Source organism: Diceros bicornis, chromosome 35 (genome assembly GCF_020826845.1).
Source record: "Diceros bicornis minor isolate mBicDic1 chromosome 35, mDicBic1.mat.cur, whole genome shotgun sequence".
NCBI lineage: Eukaryota > Metazoa > Chordata > Mammalia > Perissodactyla > Rhinocerotidae > Diceros > Diceros bicornis.
The window spans coordinates 15048768-15068409 of NC_080774.1; the positions used below are offsets into that span (position 1 = coordinate 15048768).

Consider the following 19642-nt stretch of genomic DNA (forward strand, 5'->3'; position numbering starts at 1 on the left):
CCTCCATAAAGCACCTATTAAGAAAGCCAAAGGATAAGATGTTGCATTTCTTTTAAAATAATTTAAAATATATTAAGTTTTCCAAAGGTAGATTTGTTTGATGAGGTGTCTTGATTAGACAACTATACGCCACTGAAGAACAACAGTACTTTTAAGAAGCTGTTTTTGTTTAGGGGTCGAGTTGAAACTGGCTGATGATGAGTCTGATGAGGTGAGGCAGCAAAGTCAGATCTCCTACATAAGAAAGTCAGCTGAAGTGATGAGGACACTAGTTCTTTACACGATTAAGAAGAGACATCTTCACAACTGTTCGACTTAAGTACTATGGTTTTTAGATACCATCGAGAAAAACACAGTTGTACCTTAACATCTGTTGGGAAAATACAAATAAATATGCTAACGAATGGCAAACAATTGACAACTCAGTAGCCATTTGAACAGTCATGCAGTTTAGGAATACATCCTTGTGTAACCTGACATACAAATTTGTCACCTGCACATGCACACCATTGTTAAAAACAAAAAAAGCCAATTATAGTGTCTGTATCAGTCAGGAGCATAGCCTCTGAGTCACCTGTAATTTAGTTAAGCTAAGTTAATACCTCATATCAGACAGCTCCATGAAAATTTTGTCCTGCTGGTCAGAGGGGAGCGAGACAAAGGAAAGCACTTGCCAACATCAAAGCAACTCTGACACAGCAGGAGAGAACTTTAAACAATGCCACCACTGCATCTGAAACACAACAATGACAAGTCCTAGGCAGAAGCTACACTTCCCAGTTGAGGGAGTTTAAACTGCTCTGCCACTACAGAGGCATCTGAGACATAGTTACTCTTATGAAAACCACATCAGTAACTGTACTTTGAATCAAAAAACGACTAGAAAGAGTTCAAAATCGCTGCTTATAAGTGGACTGAAGATTTAAGGTAAGGCTCTGTTGCCGTGGAAGTGGAATCCCCTCTATGACTGACTTGCACATGTCACGGGGAGGAAGATCCATGACTAGTCCATTGGAATGGGGTTTTGCTACATTCTATTCACAATCCCAAAGAGAAATTCTATTTCAATCCAAGACCAGATGTTTAGCCCATTATTCCAGCTACTCCTTTGCCAGGAAGATTTATCCTGCTACAAAGAAAACAAGTAAGACTATGTAGCGTTGCTTAGAAAGTTCTGTATGTGAGGAACTCTTTCATTTTCTTGGGGATCGGCAGTGCTAGCACTTGGTAGGTTGTTAGGAAACTTCGAAGGGCTTTCCGGCATAAGTGCTTCAGTGATGATAGGACCCTAGGAGCTGTCCAGAACTGGACATGGCCATCCCTTGTCCTGAAATGAAACAGAAACCAATGTGTTAAGACAGACTTTGGAAATATATGTTTTCACTGTGATGGTTATTAATGTTTCTACTCTGACTTGCACTAGCAGAAGACTCTGGAGAGTGAAATACAACCCTGACTGTTGAAATGGATGTAAAGGCTGTGGTGCTAAATAATTAAGGCTGCTGAGAGGACTATAAGAACTCCAGACACCTTTGATACCAAAGTGCTATCTGTCAGCACAGCTCTTTCTAAATCACACTATGAGTTCAAATGTAACAGAGGGAAGAGTGCCACCTACTGAATTATAGATGTTCCCTCTAAGGTGGTCTCTGCCCTAAATGGTTTCCCATATAAATTCTGCATCATCTTAATTTACGCTTCATTGCGGACTTGGCCCATTAGGTGGCATGAATTGTAGCTCTTTAATTACATTTAGATTAAATATTAAAGAGTAAATGATAACCTATATTAGCAGAATAGAATATTAGAATTTTATGTAATCTTGGATTTCCTTAAAGGCTTCCTCATAGGCAAGAAAATTCTAGATGCTTTCTTTCCTTAAAAAGCTACACGGTATACTCAGCAGAAACTGCTACCCATCTGTTCAGCTAACACATACATACCCTGTGGCAATAACTCCACCATGTGGAAAAAATGTGCAGCAAAGACCATTGGTCATAGGAGCAAATGCAATTGGAGTTTTCAGTTCCAGGGCCCAGATCCTGAGAAGCCTGGACGAGAGAAAAAAGCACATTCACAGATTAGCAGACCTGGGGCCAGACCCCGAGGGTAATGCTACAATTACTTGCAGGGACTTGCTCTGAGGCCGTGTAAAGATTTCTCTTCATTACCTGTCATCCGCCACTGTGGCGAGGTACAAGCCTTCGGGAGAGAAGCACACAGACCTCAGGGAGCTAATGTGGACATCACTGTCGTCCATGGGGGGGTCAAGCTGGGTGTGGCTGAGGAGAAAGAAACATGACAGTAGGCCTGGAGTGATGGCCACCCTCCACCCTTCATCTTCATCCCTAGGCAGGAGGCCAAACTGCCATGGCCATGCAAAGACTTAAGACACATCTTACACCCATATGGAAAAGCTTGGGATTTGGAGACTGGAAAAGAAGACTGTAAAAAAGGGCATTTCCTAAGGTTCCAAGTGTCTTGTGGAGGGGGCTGAAGGGTTACTAACACTCCCTGTGTTAATTTCCTTATGCAAAGTAGGTCAGCCCTCACTTTAATGCCACAGTATAAACTGAAAGTCTTTTCTAGGCTAAGATACATGATAATTATAGGACTACCTATTATTTGCTTCATAAAACAACAGAGACAAAAGGAAAATGTAGACCAAGTTTGTGAGAACATGAAAATTCATTTTGGAAATAACAGTTTCGATAAGAGGATTGTTCTGAACTTGTTACTACAGTTATTAGTAAATGGAAAGAAAGAGTCACTTTGAGGTTTCATAATGCTGAATCCAAAGAAGTACAGACAGCCTCCTCTATCAGGAGACTTGAAGGCATTCGGGTCTAATTTGAGAACTTAAATGACAGTGAAACACTACTGCACACCACAGCCTTAGAATAAGCACTGAACCCACTGTGTCTTTTTACCCAGAGTGTCCCCTCCCATGCCCCAGACTCTACAAGGGACATATCTAATCCAAGGCAGATTTCTCATCAGTCACCCCACAAGGAAGTCATAAACAGGGATTCAGTCCTTACTGGAGTGACCTCAGCCTCTCGCCAGTGTAGGGGTCCCACATGATCACGTTGGTATCATAAGAAGCCGTGACAAGCAAGGCAGAGTCGGGGGAGAAGTCACAAGAGACAACACTGCTTTGGTGGCCCTCTAGTTTCCGGATTAGTGTGTAGGACCGCATGCTCCATAGAAAGACCTGTGGAAAGTAACAGACGCCTGGTTAGGGGCGGAAACAAAGTGCTTAAAACATGAACAGTGAATGAAAGGCACAGCAATGCCCTCCTCGGGCCCCACAGCCAGGTGAAGCCAAGTTCTTTGTTCCCCTTTTCTATGGCTCTTCCAGAATGTATCTCATAGGTTTATATGAAGTAACAGGTCTGAATTCTTGAGGCACCTAACCAATGGACATGCTCTAGGAGCTTACTTGAAAGAATAAACTGAGCCAGCCTCAGGAAGACTGCCAGCTAAAATGTCTTCAGTAGAGGCTTCTGATTTCTGCTTCTAAGCTCTGTTTGCAAAGAGGCAATACGTGCTGATGAAGACCTAAGCCAAGGGCTATCTTGTCCCCTCACTTAAAACCAAAAATAGGAATCAGAAGTGAACTCCAGGGCCCACAACAAAGTAGTGGCAGGCACCCTGCCAAGCCAGTTTACAGCCCCCATATGTGTACAGGACCATGGAAATCTGCCCCATGGCTATACGTGTGACATAGTTCATCACTTGAAACCTTTCTGAGAATCATTAAAAGTAGGATTTTATTTTCTTTCCTTTTAGAAAACTCGCACTTTCACACAGTTCCAAACCTCAGATGAATGATTAACTACCTGGGTGTACCAAATAGCTAACTCTTAACTTTCCTAAGTCAGTCCCAGCAAACAGCTCGATGCAGACACAAAATTCAAACAAACTGTTCCCAAATTGTCCTTGGGTTTCTAATACTTTTTTAAATAACAGACAGGATTTCAGGTCAAAGTTCAACAAGTAACTGTACATTTTATGATATGAAATGGAAATCCTAATTAGGTGGATTCAAATTGGATGGTTCAAAGAAAATTTAGATCCATACACAGGTTGCAAATTTTAATATCTTAGACTCCAAGGGGAAAAGAAATTTGAAAAGCACCCCTTTACCATTTTGTAAGGCAAACAGCCCTCTGATGATGGGAGCAATCCACTTAAACACCTCCTCTCTTTTGGTTCACGTCAAAGTGCAAATCCAACGGGAGGCGTGCAGGAGGAGGTCACGGCCCACTGACACACCTTCTGCTGGGGCTGATGTGCAGATGGAGTTTGAGGACACCTGGCTTATTGACCCTCTCACACACACACCACTTCAGACCTCCATGTCTTGCTGAACTAAACCAACAGAGGAAACGGCACCCAATGTTGGAGACTTACGGACTTCTCTCCAGCCGCAGAGCACAGCATGCTGCAGTCCGGGGAGATGGAGCAGCAGTACACCCACTGCAGGTGGCCCGACAGCACCTGAATCTGTTTACCTAGCAGAGCAAAGGAGCCATCGGTGAGCCAACTCTCAAAATCACAAATCAGGAAGACTGAGAACTGGCAGTAACGGTCCACTCACCCAGTATGTCCATCTGGTTCTCTATCAACTGAGCCCAAAGACCCATTTTTTTAATGCAGAGAAAGAAATATGACAGGATTTGTCATTTTAACACTGGGAATCTATTAATATTCTATTTTAATGCCCAAGGGAAATCGTTACCTTCTGTTTCACCAAAATCCACAACATCAGTGGGATAAAGAGCCTACATAGATCAGATTTGATAGGTCACTTCGATAGCAGAGAACATTCTTTTCAGGTCTGCCAACCACCTCAAGTACTTTGAAGCATCCTTCCAAATGTGAGAGTGTGTTTATCTTCAATTCTTGGTTGTTTAAACTCTGTAATGGTTTCCCCCATCACGAGGATCCCACTCCATGCTCTCACCCTCACCAGGGTGTCCGGATGAGCAATGGTGCAGAGGAATCAGGGCCACATGCTCTGGAGTCAGGCAAACTTGGATTTGAATCCTGGCTCCACTGTTTACTCAGCACATAACCCAGGGTCACTCACGTAACCTCTCCAGATCTCAGTTTTTGGAAAAAACTAGATGCCCGTCCATAGGGGAACAGGTGAGGAATGGATGAATAAATGGTGATAAATCCACCTCATTAATTCAAATGGAATTAGGGATCTAGATTTTCCATGAGTACTGTTTAATGAAAAAAGCAGGATGCAGAAAAAATGTGAAGAATATGAATCCATTTTTGTGAAACAATGACCTCAAAACCCATAAATCTCAGAGTGTAAGTGTCTGAACAGGATTATACAAGTATACAGGGAAATATGGAAGGCTCTCAGCACGGGCTACAAGGCTGCAGGGGGATTACAGCAGAATGTGACGGAGGGGAGGACGACAGAGACAGACGGGGCGAAGGGGAAGCTATGCTGAAAAACGGAAAAGGAAAACAAAGTTTTTAAGAATGTTATATGCATTTAAGAATGCGTATATGTGGGTATATATAAATAATTTTTTTTAAGGAAGTCATGGTTTCTTCAGCTGTCAGATAAGAACAGCACCTGGCCCCCAGAGTAGTTGTGAGTGTTGAATAAATTAAAGCAGGTTGGTAGGGCAGGGCCCGGTACCTGGGAACACTACTTTATCCCCCTCTTCTTGCAAAGTCCTAATAATTGACCTAGTCCATTCTGCCCACTCTCAGTACCCCTCACCGCGTACTCCCTTCCCAAACACCAAGTGATTTTAAAGCCACTTCCAGGACCTTCCTTAGATGGTGACAAACTGCCTCTGGACACACATTAAAAACAGCACTGCCTTGGGGCTGGCCCCATGGCTTAGTGGTTAACCGCGCACGCTCCACTACTGGCGGCCCAGGTTCGGATCCCAGATGCGCACTGATGCACCGCTTCTCCGGCCATGCTGAGGCGGCGTCCCACATACAGCAACTAGAAGGATGTGCAACTATGACATACAACTATCTACTGGGGCTTTGGGGAGAAAAAAAAGGAGGAGGATTGGTAATAGATGTTAGCTCAGAGCTGGTCTTCCTCAGCAAAAAGAGGAGGATTGGCATGGATGTTAGCTCAGGGCTGATCTTCCTCACAAAAAAAAATAAAAATAAAAAAATAAAATAAAATAATAAAATAGCACTGCCTTGAGAAGGCTTCCCAGTCAGCAGGCCTATCTTAGACGGTGTGACTCCAAGTTCCACAGCAATGGGCAGAAACTATCCAGCGTTCTCTCAGTGATTAGATGCCATCAGATGAGGACATTACAAGCACCTCCTTAGCTGTCTGACAAGTTATCAGACTCGTGTCTAGAGGGCAGGAGACAGAGCCCGTCTTGTGGCTGTGAGGAGCTGCAAGAGTCATGGCTCAGGCAAGAGTACTAGTGCCTTTGCATTATTGGGACGAGTGTGCCTCTTCACGAACCATCCAGCTCGCCATTTCCTCCTTCCTCCTCCCTCCAGCTCTTGCATCCCTGCCCACATGGGGGAGAAATGGCCTGACAATAAAATTCTTTTCCCTATGCCACCCTTCCAGTTAAGGATCAACACCAAAGATGTGTGAAATTCTTTCACTGGGCCGCTCTGGTATATAGCTCTGCTCAAGGCAGAATTCCATAAAAGTTGACCTTCTCTAGCCTGAGAGAATTCTAGGCAAAGATTTTACTTCACAAAGAAACTCTTTATTTCTAACAGGACATACCCAACATGGATGACTTTTTCTAGATCAGTAATTCTCAACCTGGGGAGATTTTGCCCTCCACGTGGACACTGGGCAAGGTCTGGAGACATTTTTGGTTGTCATAACTAGAGAAGGTACTAGTATCTAATGGGTAGAGGCCAGAGATGATGCTCAACATCCTAGAACGCACAGGACAGCCCAAAACAAGGAATTATCCAGCCCAAAATGTGAATAGTGCTGTGGTTGAGAAAACCTATTCTAGATCATTTATTTTCAACAGGGCTGATATCAGTAAGGGTGAAAATTGCTTCTTGGTGCCCCCCAAAAATCATATGTTTTTTTTACATATGATTACAAAGCATAGATATGCATTCAGTGCATAAACAAACAGTCTATCTTTGGTATTAAAATCTCATGGGGGGGATTAGAAAAAAAAGTCTAAAAAGGCTCCTTAGGAGGCAATAATAAAAAAAGGTTGAGAAACACCGTTCTAGATAAAAATGACATCTGTCAAGAGAAGCAAGAGGCAAATATAGTATTTTTGGAGTTGCCAAGTAGTTCCATCACTTCCATACCATGTTTATTCAGGTCCCAGATGCGAAGAGTCTTATCCCGAGACGCAGAGACCAAAATCAAACTGCCACTGGGTGTGAAGCTCAGATCTCTCACGACATCTTGGTGGCCAGAAAGATTCAAAAGCAGGAGCCCTAGCATGGGAGCAGGAGCATTCAGTCAGTGGGAGAGGTGGCGCCCGGTCTGCCAGTCACTGCTACACCCCTCAGCCAACTGGGGTCCTGGCAGCCCCTCTGGTCCCAGATCAGAACATGTACACGAGCCTCCAGGACCTTGTACCATCCAGAAATGACCTACCTGTCTGCACCTCCCAAATCTTGATCTGCCCATCGTTGAGTCCTGTAGCAAGGATGAGGCAAGAGACATCTGGCACTTGGGGATGGTGGCGTGCCCAGAGCTTCCTGCTGGGTGGAGAAGGCCACGGGCTGAAGGCCAAACCCCAGACAATCTGCCCACAGTCCAGAGTCTTCTCCTTTGGGCTGCCTCGTCCTTTTGTATCACTTTTGCTGCTTCGGCTTTTGGCTTCAAACCCTTTAGGGATGCTGGGGGAAACACAGATTTCTTAACGAGCCTGAAATTGTCACCAAGTCAACCAACTTTTCATCCTGGGGTATCTAAGATGTTAGTCCTAGAAACAAATTGGCCTTCGGTGAATTCTGGTACGGCTTTTCTTTTTATTTCTTTTTGGAATTCATGTAACAGATGTTCCATTGGCCTTGGATCATCCCATTCATGATAGCCCTGCAATGGGGTGACCCGCCTTTTGGGATAACTAGATCACAGATGCTCCAGGGAGCCATACGCTTCCTCATAACGTTCTCTCGGGTTTTGATGTGTGGAAGGAAAGATGCACTCAATTTTTCCCACAAGAACAAACGCATGCCGTAGGTTTGTAACAGGGACAGAACTTAGGTCCCAAAAACCCATCTGCTGCTCTCCTGCCTGATAAGCCCCCTTATCTCTAACTTAGAAAGCCCCAAGGAACAGGAAAATAAACCCCTTTCTGGCCGACAGTTTTCTTGGTACACACTGATTTCCACCTTCACTCGCTATGTTCCAATCAATTAATGAGGCTCTTTCATTTACTGCTCTGATGGTACATCGAGCACAGGAACCAACCAGTGGGGTAGTCAAGGAGAGAAAGAACCCACAGAACTGTTCAGGGGTGCCCTACCTGGAATATCTCCTAGCCAGACCCTCTCCTTTTACATTCTACCTGTGGTGAAACAAAGGCCCAGATAAGCCAAGTGAGACTCTCCCTAAGATTCAGGGCCCTGCCCACTACTCCGCCTAGCAGACAATATCTCAAAGGCACCAGCAGTCAGACAGCCCTGGGGTTCAGCCAGAAAACGTGAAGTTTCCTGTCTGCGGTACACTTTATCAGTGCTAGTATTAAGTTCTACTTTTCTGTGTGACCCTGACCACACTCTGGGGGATATCAAACGAGGAGAAATGGAGATGATAAAGCTGGAACTCAGTTCCATGAGAAGTTTTATACTCAATGTATATGTAGCTCTTTATGCATATGTTTGTTCCCGAAAAGCTGTAAGTAAATCACAGTTTTGTCAATTGTGTGGTTGAAATACATTAAAGAATTTTAACCAAGCTCACCTGTAAAATTAGAAGGGAGGAACTGAGGCAAATGTAGGCTCCTTCAGCTCTAAAACTCTATTAGTCTAAATCAGAGGTTGGCAAACTATGCCCACGCCGGCAATTGGTTTTTATAAATGAGGTTTTATTGGAATGCCACCATGTTCATTTGTTCACGTATTGACCGTGGCTGCTTTCACAAAGAACAGCACAGGTAAATAGTCTCGACAGAGACTGTATGGCCCCCAAAGCTGAAAGTGTTTACCATTTGGGCCTTTACAGAAAAAGTTTGCAAAACCGAAGTCTAAATGGCCAAATGTAGTCTGAAAATTTGTTATTCTGACAAAACATCTGCATGTGATAATGAATGCCTTTTCGATGGGCCCTGCTCAATCCACATGCCTCGCAGACCTGCCTGGCCCTGGCCCAGGGGCCTGAGTCTGCCACCCAGGGAAGAAGCATGGAAAAGGGAGGCTACAGGGAGAGCTCTGTAGGACAGCCTGGAACTCCAAAGTTACATTTGTTTTATTTTTCATAAAATCCTAATTTCTGTATTTGAGTTAAGGAATACATCTGTAGCTACTTTATTCCAAAGGAACTAGGGCACATTTACATATTAATTCATTTTAACATCGTTAATTTCTCCAGAAAGAGACACTAAAATCTCCATTTTAGGGGTAGAGTTAACTTTCCTGGGGTCACAAATTCAGGGGCAGAACTGGAACTAGAACTCAAGTCTTGGGTATCCCAGCCTAGTGCTCAACAGATCCCCTGGACTTCTAAGTTTGCCAATGAATCAACGCATGGGTTACACGGGAGGTGGGGAGATGCCAACATGGGAAGGGGTGGCTAAGGGCAAGGGAGATTCATTGGGGGAACTTCACTGAAATTAAAGTGTCTAAAAACTTTATTTCTAAAAGCAACAGTTATTTGGTTAATATCAATTATTTGCTCAATATCAAAAGCATTGTATAATATTATTTTTAAAAATGTATAACAATCCTAATAAGAATATAAAGGCCCCAGATTCCCCCTTTTAAAGGACTTTTAAAATAATGATTTTAGAGGCCGGCCCCGTGGCTTAGCGGTTAAGTGCGCGCACTCCGCTGCTGGCAGCCCAGGTTCACATCCCGGGCGCCCACAGACGCACCGTTTGTCAGGCCATGCTGTGGCGGCGTCCCATATAAAGTGGAAGAAGATAGGCATGGATGTGAGCTCAGGGCCAGGGTTCCTCAGCAAAAAAAAAAAAGGAGGATTGGCATGGATGTTAGCTCAGAGCTGATCTTCCTCACAAAAAAATAATAAGTATTATTATTTTAAATTATAAAAATAATAGAGGAACATGGGAAAAATTTGGAAATGAGACAAATAATAAAATAGAAATTACTCATAATCCTAATACCACTCTAACCACAGTAAACATTTCACTATAAATTTTTATTTATGTGTATAGACATATGTTTTAAAAAAACAAATTTGGGACCATATTGCATATATTGTTTTATACCTTACTTTTTTCAATAGGCCTTAAACTGTGAGCATTTCCCCAAGTTATTATTCTCCAGAACATGTGATTTTTCCCTAAAACAAGTAACTTATTTAACATATTAAACAATAACATTTTTCTCTCATTATACTGAACAATACACAAAAAAGGTTAATACTCAAATTTCCGTTTTCCTTAGTTAATATTGGAAGGATAAATGTATCTATAGTAATGAATATATCTGAATACAAGAGTAATTTTCAGGAAAACAGATTTTCCATTTTATGCTTTTTTAAAAAAACTTCTTCAGACTATAAATTTATATCAGACTTAAGTCTGGATATGAAGTTGAGTCCTTTGTATTTAGAGTGGGAGATCAAGAAACAATGAACGACTTCGGCATTATCATTAAGCTGACTATAGAAGAAACTGAAAATCGTGATTAAAGAAACACATAATCTCTGATGGCTGCAAAAATATCACATGGCAATGCTACAAATTCCTTAACTATGTTCTCATCACTGGATTTTAAGTGATTTCTGATTTTTCACTACTATATAACAAATTTCATGATGAAAATCAATGTATGTAAACAGATGACCCCATTTCTGAGATTCCTAATAGCCAGAAGAACATTTTTATGGTCCTTGATGCCAAACAGCCTTCCTTCCAGAAAGTACACAAATTTACACCCCTCGATCCCAGCAGTGTCCAGAGTACCCATCTCAGCAAACTCTTGTCAGCATTACCTATTATCAAGGCAACAAGTTTCAGACTGAACTTACAAAAAACTTAAACCTAGTATGTGACTTACAAAAAATGCCTAAAACAAAACAAATGAGACCCTCAAGGGCAGGGGCGGTGTTTGATTTACTTCAGGATTCTCAGCCCTTAGCTCAGTGTTAGGCAAAGAAGATTTCCAACAAATGTAGGCTGAATAAATAAATGCAGACACAGTTGCCCTGGGAACAAATGAAGAAATGCAGATGCTGGACCATCTGACTGGGAGTTCACAGCCTTCAGACACTGAGACCTGTCTAGGCCAAAGAACTAAAAACTAGCTAATATCAGAAACTAAACTTAGTCAATAATAAAAAGACAAATACCCAATTTAAAAATAGACAAAGGATCTGAATAGATGTTTCCCCAAAGAAGATATACAAAGGGTCAATAAGCACATGAAAAGGTGCTCTGCATCAGTAGCCATCAAGGAAATGCAAAGCAATACCACAAGGAGACGCCACTTCACACCCACTAGGACGGCTATGCTATAATGAAAAGACAGACAATAACAAGTGTTGGTGAAGATGCGGAGCATCTGGAAAACTCAGACATTGCTGGGGGGATTGTCAAATGGTGCAGCCACTTTGGAAAACAGTCTGACAGTTCTTCAAACAGTTAAACAGGAAAAACATATGTCCACAGAAATACTTGTACATAAATGTTCCCAGCAGCATTATCTATAGTAGCCCAAAAGTGAAAACAACCTAAATGTCCACCAACTGATAAACGTATAAACAAAATGTGGTATCTCCACACAATGGAGTATTATTTGGCAATAAAAGGAAATACTAATCATAAAACTAATAATAAAAGGACTAATACATGCTACAACATAGGTAACTGTGAAAATATTATCCTAAGTGAAAGAAGCCAGTCAAAAAAGACTACACAATGTATGATTCCATTTATGTGAAATGTCCAGAATAGGCAAATCTATAAAGACAGAAAGTAGATTAGTGGCTGCTCAGGGCTGGAGAACAGAAGGGTTTGGAGGATGATGGCTAAGGGATGTGGGGTGTCTTTTTGGGGTAATGAAAATGTTCTAAGATTGATTGTGGTGATGGATGCACAAGTCTGTGAATATACTAAAAGGCATTGAATTGTACACTTCAAATGGGCAAATTGTATGATATGTAAATTGTATCTCAATAAAACTGTTAAAAAAGAACTTGGGGCTAACGTAATCTCGATAGAATTAATTTTCACATGTACAGAATGTGGGACTCTGGAAACCCAATGATGAATTCCCGAACTGTTCAGCCTTTTTCCCTCTCCTGTTCTTGGGCAAGGAAGACCCAAAATGGTAGGGAATAATCTGGGAAAGCACTCATGTTCTCCATCATGAATACCCCCTCGTTCCTTTGGGTGCCAGAATACTTACAACTGCTCCTCCAGCGGCCAGGGAATCAGCTTGACAATGCAGTGTCCTTGAGACCAAGCAAACCAGGAACCATCCGGGGAGAAGGCGACACTCCAGGTTTCACAGCTAGACTTCCAATCAAACTGGTGGGGGCGCCCAGGCTTGAGTTCGGCCAGCAGCAAGGGTTCCTCTGGGAGAGGAGACAGCATGCTTCAAACAAGCACCCTCACTTCCCAGGAAAGTGGAGAGCACCACCTTGCTGACTCAAACACAGGAAAGCTGCTGTCTCCCCATGGCAAAGGGTGACACTATGGATTCCGGGAGGGAGTTGTCATTTAAATGACCTGGGGCGATAACAGTAGCCACAGGCCACATTCCACCGCCATTACTCAGTCCTGGCACTCGCACAGGCTGCTGGTTAACCATGACTCAGAGTAACCTTTGTGCGGGTGGACCCAGTGAATGGAGGCCTCATTTTCCTATGAATGCCTGAAGAGGAAGAAAGGAGAGACGACCAGGCAAGGATCATGCTGGAGGGTGCAGATTAGAAGGCCTTCAGATGTATTTTGGGTCTCCTCGAAAAGAACCTGCTCCAAGGAAACAAGGGAAAGTAGTATCTTAACCTCAAAGGCTCCCTCTCACTCAGCAGCATGCTCCCCATCAAGGCTAAAATGTTCAGCACTTGCCCTGCTTCCTCTCACTCAGGCCCATTGATCTGGCCTCCCAATTCCATCTCCTCTCTCTCCTCGTTTAAACCGTCCCATCTTGCCCAGATCTTTTACAAGACTCCCCTGATTCATTTTCCTGCCCCCAGAGATCCTGCTAAAGCTGAAAAATACATCACAACACAACATTTCTTTCAATTACATCCCACCTGACTACACATTAAAGGGAGCTGAGCCCCAGCCTCCTTTCTGTTACATCTCCCTGCACGCCATACTCTGGCCACACAAGCCTTCCCGAGTAGCTCATTGACATTCACATCTGGACTCATTTTCTGCTTATGAGAATCCCGCTTAGATTAGCAACTGAGAAATGTACCCTGATCTCACACAATCAAAGTGGAAATAAGTCCCACCTGCTTATTCCATTCTCTCCTGTAGTAACCAATTTCCCTCACCCTCCTCCCCTCTCCCTCCCACCAGAATTGAAGCACCCTTGTTCAAACACCAAGACAATTTAATCTTTGTTTCTCTCAGGGTTTAGCGCAGCACCCTGTGAAGGGCAGATGCTGGATCCGTGCTTCTTCATCAACCTGTGGGGCAGTTCCTACTTCAATTCTCTACTCCAAGGGAAGAGTCTCAATGGCTGATGAAGCTTGTAAGTTAAAGGCCTTCAGAATTGATTTTTTGACCATATGATTGTGATGCATACTAATATAAATACTGACTTCCATCCTGAATGAGGTCACTTCCTAATGTGTATGTTCCATTTTTGTAGTTTCAAAATCTGTTACCAGACAGATACTAATTTAAGTAGCCCATATTTCATATATTTTAGGACACATCTTTATATGTCTTCTCACATTTTGACCTCATTGAAATCAGGATGTGTCTCACAAGGGCTAGCTTTTCATAGTTAAATACGCAGTATTTTTTCTCAGTGATACATGATGGCAGTATGATCCATGATATCTTGGATTCAATGAAACAGATGGTAAAGATGCATATATGTATATACTAATTGTATATGTAATATTTCCTGGTATATGCATTATAAGGAAAATACATGGGTATACCTTATTTTATAAAATAAGTGTTGCTGGAAATTCTGTCTTTAAATAGAATTTTAATAACTCATGTCAAGCCTTTGGTGGCTTTGCTATTTAAAGAAAATTTAAGGAAGTTTCCTTTGTAAAGAGAATATTCATTCCTGGAGGTTCTATGTGTAAGTCTAGATTTTAATATATGAGGTCTGTCTAAATTGGCATTTGTAAAGGTAATTCCTCCTGGAAATTTGTATGTGTTTGCATAAGAGATCCTTTCATTTACACAATTACTTGTTTGTAAGAGCATACTCCTCTGGAAGTGAATACTTGCATGGTAAGAAGTTACTTGGTATTTTAAATCCAAAACAGGTCTCTTAATATTATGCAGCAATCCCACAGCGTTTTCTTCATTCTCATTACTTCTAGATATTTTCTTATGGTGACATAGCCATAGTCTGTTAATGCCTCCTTCATGTAGTCCAGTGGTTCTCAAAAGAGGGTAATTTTGCCCCCACGGGTCACATGCTAATTTCCAGAGACATTCTGGTTGTCATAACTGAGGGTGGTGCTACTGGTATCTAATGGGTAGAGGCCACGGATGCTCCTGAACATCCTACAGTGCACAGGACAGCCCCCCACACAAAGAATTATCTGGCCCAAAATGTCAACAGTGCCAAGGTTGAGAAACCCGGATATAGTCAAATATTAAATGACATTGACCGATCTAGAGGTACATTTTCATCAAGTGACCCGGATGAAAATTTCTTTATTCCATTCTGACAATATCCACACTTGGTTCACTTCTTCCACAACATGCACATCATTAATCCTTTTGACACTATAGAGGCTCTACACAATATAAAAAGGGGTCATCCTTGATTTCTCTCTTTTCTTAATCTCCCAAACCAAATCCATTAGCAAGTTCTACCAAATCTGTTTTCAAAAGACTTGGCAAACCTAACTTGTCATCTCCATGGCTACTATTCTGATCTCTGCAACATCATCTCATCATCATCATCTCATCAAATTTATGCAACATCATCTTTCACTAAGCAGCCTTCCCACTGCTCTCCTAGCTCCTGCTCTGGCCCCCACCATCCATTCTCCTCACCTCCCAGTGATCCGTTTCAATCACTCTTAGAATAAAATCCAAACTCCTTGCCCTGACCTCGAAGTCCTGCGTAACCCGGCCCCTGCCTGCGTCTCCCACCTGAGCTTACACCTCTCCTCTCCATGCCCCTGGCTCTAGCACACTAGCCTTTTCTCACCCCTTGACTGTGCACCATTAGTTCCGACCTCAGGGTCTTTGTCCAAAATGCCCTCCATGGCTGGCACCTTCTCTTCATTCAGGTCTCCGCTCAAATGACAACTCCTTACAGAGCCCTTCTCTGACTCCAAGTCAATCTCCTTCACAACTCCTCACTTTCTTTTCTTTACAGCACAATCACCATTATGATTATTATCTGCTTCCACCAACTAGGACATCAACTCCACAGGAGCAGGGACTTTGTGCCCAGCAGAACTGCTGGCAGAGGGCAGGCAGTCAGTAAATATTTGTTGAATAAATATACATGGTATACCTCTTTAAATATAAATGACATGAAGACTCTTAAACTATTATGATGCCTATGCCAAACATTTTGCATGAAATGCTTCTTAAACATGAGCCATACCCAGATTTCACACTCTATTTCTATGATTTGGGGATTTAATGTCTTGCTATTTCAGGCTCAGGAATCTAGGAGCTAAAAGAAGAAAGAACTCAGTGACTCCTGTCTCTTTCTTTCTAGAACTAAGGAAATGCTGAAGGGGAGTCTGGGCCCAAACTAAACTTGGCTGCTGGAAAAGAAAGCCATAATTAGTGCAGAACTGAAAAAAAAAAACCACAAAAAAACAGAGCCAGGAGGATCCAGCTTCATCTGGGATTGTACCTGCCATGGCCCTTCTTGGTGAAAAGGCCTACGGATCAAGGTTTTCTAATTAAACATTGGGATGTGTTTAGACAACTAGGCTGAATGGAAAGATATTTATTATGGGACTCTTCTGTGAAAGGAGATTCACCTGAACACAGAGATGGACGCAATATGACTCCAGCTGGCAAGAAGCTTGGTGATTTGTCCTGTCACAGGATCTTTACATTAGATGTTCCATGGGCCTGGAAAATGCTGCCTACCTGGCCCCAGATCTTTGCCTGGCTGCTCTATCTTACCATCCAGGGCTCAGTGCTGACGTCACCTTCTCAGAGACCTTCCTTGCCTGTCTCCAGTGGCCCAGTCACTTTCCTTTCACTCCATTTAATTTTCTTTATAACCGTCACTTACAGATATTTTCTTGATTGCTCACTTGTTATTTTTATGTATTTACTGCCTATCTCTTCCCCACCCCCACCGCAAACTTGCCTATCTGTTCACTGCTATTGGGCTGTGCCGTCCAGTACAGTAACCACTAGCCACACGTGGCTACTGACCACTTGAAACGTGGCGAGTCCGAATTAAGAAGGGCTAAGTCTATAATACTTATTTCATACATATATTTCAAAGACTTAGTACATAAAAAAAATCTAAAATATATTATTGATTAATCATGATTACATGTTGAAATAATATTTTAGATATGTTGGATTGACAAAGATATAGTTTTAAAATCAATTTCACTTTTTTTTACTGCAGCTACTAGAATATTTTAAAGTACATACGTGGCTCATTTTTGTATTGGCCAGCACTGGCCTAGATAGTGCCTGGCACATACTAGACATTCAATAAATATTTGTTGAATGAATAAATGAATTCTAACCACTGCTCTGAAGATATCTATTGTTGTCCATTGTGATCCCATTACAACGGGCTTTATTCAGTTTCAAAAGAATGTAAAACTCTCCAGCCTTTATTTTTACAGTAACTTAGCAGCTCTCAACAGCTCTGCCCATACCCCCAAAACACAGTCATCAATCACTAGAAATAACTCAGAACTGGAAACAGATTCCTGCTAAAAAGAGAGGTTAGCTACAGATCGCTTTCAGATTGAACTATAAGGAGCCAATGGAAACAACAGCGGAAGCTATAACAAGATTCAGGCAAACAGTAGGGGCCATTTAAAGAGAGTTCTACAGGTAACACATTCTCTGAAAAGAAAGCGCTTATCTAGATGGGAAGGTGGAGAGAGCCGCCTCTACACCTTTTACTGAATGCCAGACTCCAGCACACAAAGAAATGTGATTTCCCAAACTAAAAAGTTACACCACCCCAGGGAATACCCTGATTTCAACCTACCCACCTGCATTCCCTGCCCCATCAGACAAGCCAGGGAAACACAAATATCAACAATCAGAATCCTCCAGACCAGCATGAAGGTTGAACTTCACTGGAAGAATACAAAGAGGTTCTAGAACAAATTCCAAGCCCTAGGCCTTGACCCCTTCTGAGAATTTCCCCTAAAGAAACTGCCTTTAAGCTAGGCGTATATTCAAGAGTTGGGGCTCCCAGAATAAATCCCAAGCCCGCCCCGAATTTCTATATAGGTGAGGTTTAGGAGCAAGGTGGTTGGAAGCGAGAAGCCCAAGGGGCATGTCTTCCGGTTTTGCCTTTGCCTAACAAGCACACATTCCCACTTGAGACTGCACGTTCATTTGGGCTGACGCTTGGAGTAGAGCCAATCCGACTGCCCCGGTGTTCTCATGACAGCTGCGAACAAGGATGAGGAGCGCCGCATCCATCAGGGTATCCTCAACTTGCCCCATCATACATGTCACCAGGGGTCAGCATCCCAGCCCCACCCCACCTTCACGACTCAGTCTCCACTGGAAGACGCCTGGAATGCATTTTTTAAATAGGGACCCCAGACCCCATCCTGATGACTAGGCAAGTCTGGGAAAGCTGCCAACCAACCACGGAGGCAGGTACTATCATTATCCCATTCTGCAGACACAAAACAGACTGGGACGAGCGGCTGGTCCACGGTCACACAGCTTGTAAGGGGCAGAGCGGACTCCCACCCAGACCTGCGAGTGCGTCACCCGGCACCTGGGCACCCACCCCCTTGGCGTCACCCTGTAGAGCTTGGCGCACCCCCGCGTCCCACCCGGACGTGGGTGACGGGCCCCGGGCGCCCCCGACTGTCTCGGGGGGTGGGGCTCCCCGGCGCGCCGACGCCCGTTCTCCCCGGTTCGGTCGGCCGCGGGAGGCGCGGTGGCGGCCGCTGACAGCGAAAGTGAAACAAAGCTGGGCGCCAGGCGCGCACCCCGCCGCCTGCCCGCGCGGACGGCCCAGACCCGGCGCCCCCCGCCCCCACCGCAGAGCCCGCCCGCACCGCGCCGGGAGAGCGGGCCCGGCCCCGCCGGGCTGCACGGGCGCGCCCCGGCCCACTCACCTCCGGCCTCCATGGAGGACGCGCGCGGCCCCGCGGCAGGCGGCGGGCGCCTCAGCCCCCCGGGCCGCCGGCTCTCATGCCGCCCCCGCGCCGCCCGCCCCCGCCCCCTCCCGCGCCCCGGCCCCGGCCCCGGCCCCGGCCCCGCCGCCGCCGCCGCCGCCGCGCCCGCCGCCGCCCGGAGAGGCCATCAGCTGCTTCCCGTCACATGGCGGCGGGCGCGGGCGGGGCGCGCGGGGGGCGGGGCCGGGGCGGGGCGGGGGCGCGGGCTGAGGGGAAGACGGGGGGGGGCGCGGGCTGAGGGGAAGACGGGGGGCGGGGCTGAGGGGAAGACGGCGGGGTGCTGAGGGGAAGACGGGGGGCGGGCTGAGGGGAAGACGGGGGCGGGGTGCGGCAGATGAAACGGGGGCGAGCAGGTGAACGTGGGAAGCGGGGCTGCGAGGAAACGGGGGGTGGGCGGGCAGGTGAACGCCGACAGGATAAGGATGGGGGTGGGGAGCAGGGCTGGGGGGAGGTGGGGGGCGGGGGCTGGGGGGAGGTGGGGGCGGGGCTAGGGGGAGGTGGGGGGCGGGGAAGGCGACGGCTAGGGAAAACTGGGGAGGGGGCCGGTGAAGGCGGGCAGCATAAAACCGGGGCGGGGGAGCAGGGCTGAGACAAAACGGGGTGGGGGCGGGCAGGATAAAAATCGGGGGGTGGGGCGCGGGGCTCGGGGGGAAGGCAGGGCGGCCAGGTAATTAGGGAAGATGCGGAGCCTGAGGGGGAAATGGGTAAAAATGGGGGTGGCGGAAACGGGGGGCAGAGAACGCCAGCCGTGGAACATCTGGGGGGAGCAACGGAGCTAAGAGGGAATCGGGGAGGGGAGGCAACACCTGTCAGGTAATAAGGAGGGGAGGGTAATGGGTAAAAAAGGGGGTGTGCGGCGATGCTGAGGAAAAACGAGGGAGGTGGGGAAGGGAACGACACCAGTAGTGGGAGGGAAGCGGGGAGTTGAGGAGAAAACCGGAGGCGATGGGCAGGGTGAAACCCTAGGGGGGTGGGAACCAGGTAAGAACA

The 19642-nt window shown here is 45.1% G+C and overlaps 1 protein-coding gene across 2 annotated transcripts; it reads right to left on the reverse strand.

Annotated features, from left to right (window-relative positions):
• Positions 1 to 309: 309 nt before the first annotated feature.
• Positions 310 to 18649, reverse strand: WSB2 (WD repeat and SOCS box containing 2). Of its 2 annotated transcripts, XM_058531519.1 has the most exons (9): positions 18593 to 18649; positions 12541 to 12709; positions 7598 to 7842; positions 7303 to 7434; positions 4417 to 4517; positions 3042 to 3214; positions 2172 to 2282; positions 1944 to 2051; positions 310 to 1327 (listed from the first exon to the last, which is right to left on the reverse strand). In XM_058531519.1, exons 1-9 carry the CDS (start codon positions 18603 to 18605, stop codon positions 1165 to 1167), a joined length of 1215 nt encoding a protein of 404 aa, XP_058387502.1. In that variant the 5' UTR covers positions 18606 to 18649; the 3' UTR covers positions 310 to 1164. The 2 variants fall into 2 exon arrangements, with proteins under 2 accessions (XP_058387502.1, XP_058387501.1); XM_058531518.1 differs by lacking the exon at positions 18593 to 18649 and having other exon boundaries at positions 12541 to 13024.
• Between the last annotated feature and the right edge of the window lie 993 nt (positions 18650 to 19642).

Bases quoted from the DNA above. Each gene is read 5' to 3' on its own strand.
- WSB2 (XM_058531518.1), bottom strand. From the start codon at position 12,728: ATGCTGTCTCCTCTCCCAGAGGAACCCTTGCTGCTGGCCGAACTCAAG. The intron at 2,283-3,041 runs GTAAGGACTGAA...CTTTCTCCTCAG, and splicing joins GAGAGGCTGAGGTCACTCCA to CCACACCCAGCTTGACCCCC. The intron at 1,328-1,943 runs GTATGTATGTGT...GTTTCATTTCAG, and splicing joins GGTGGAGTTATTGCCACAGG to GACAAGGGATGGCCATGTCC.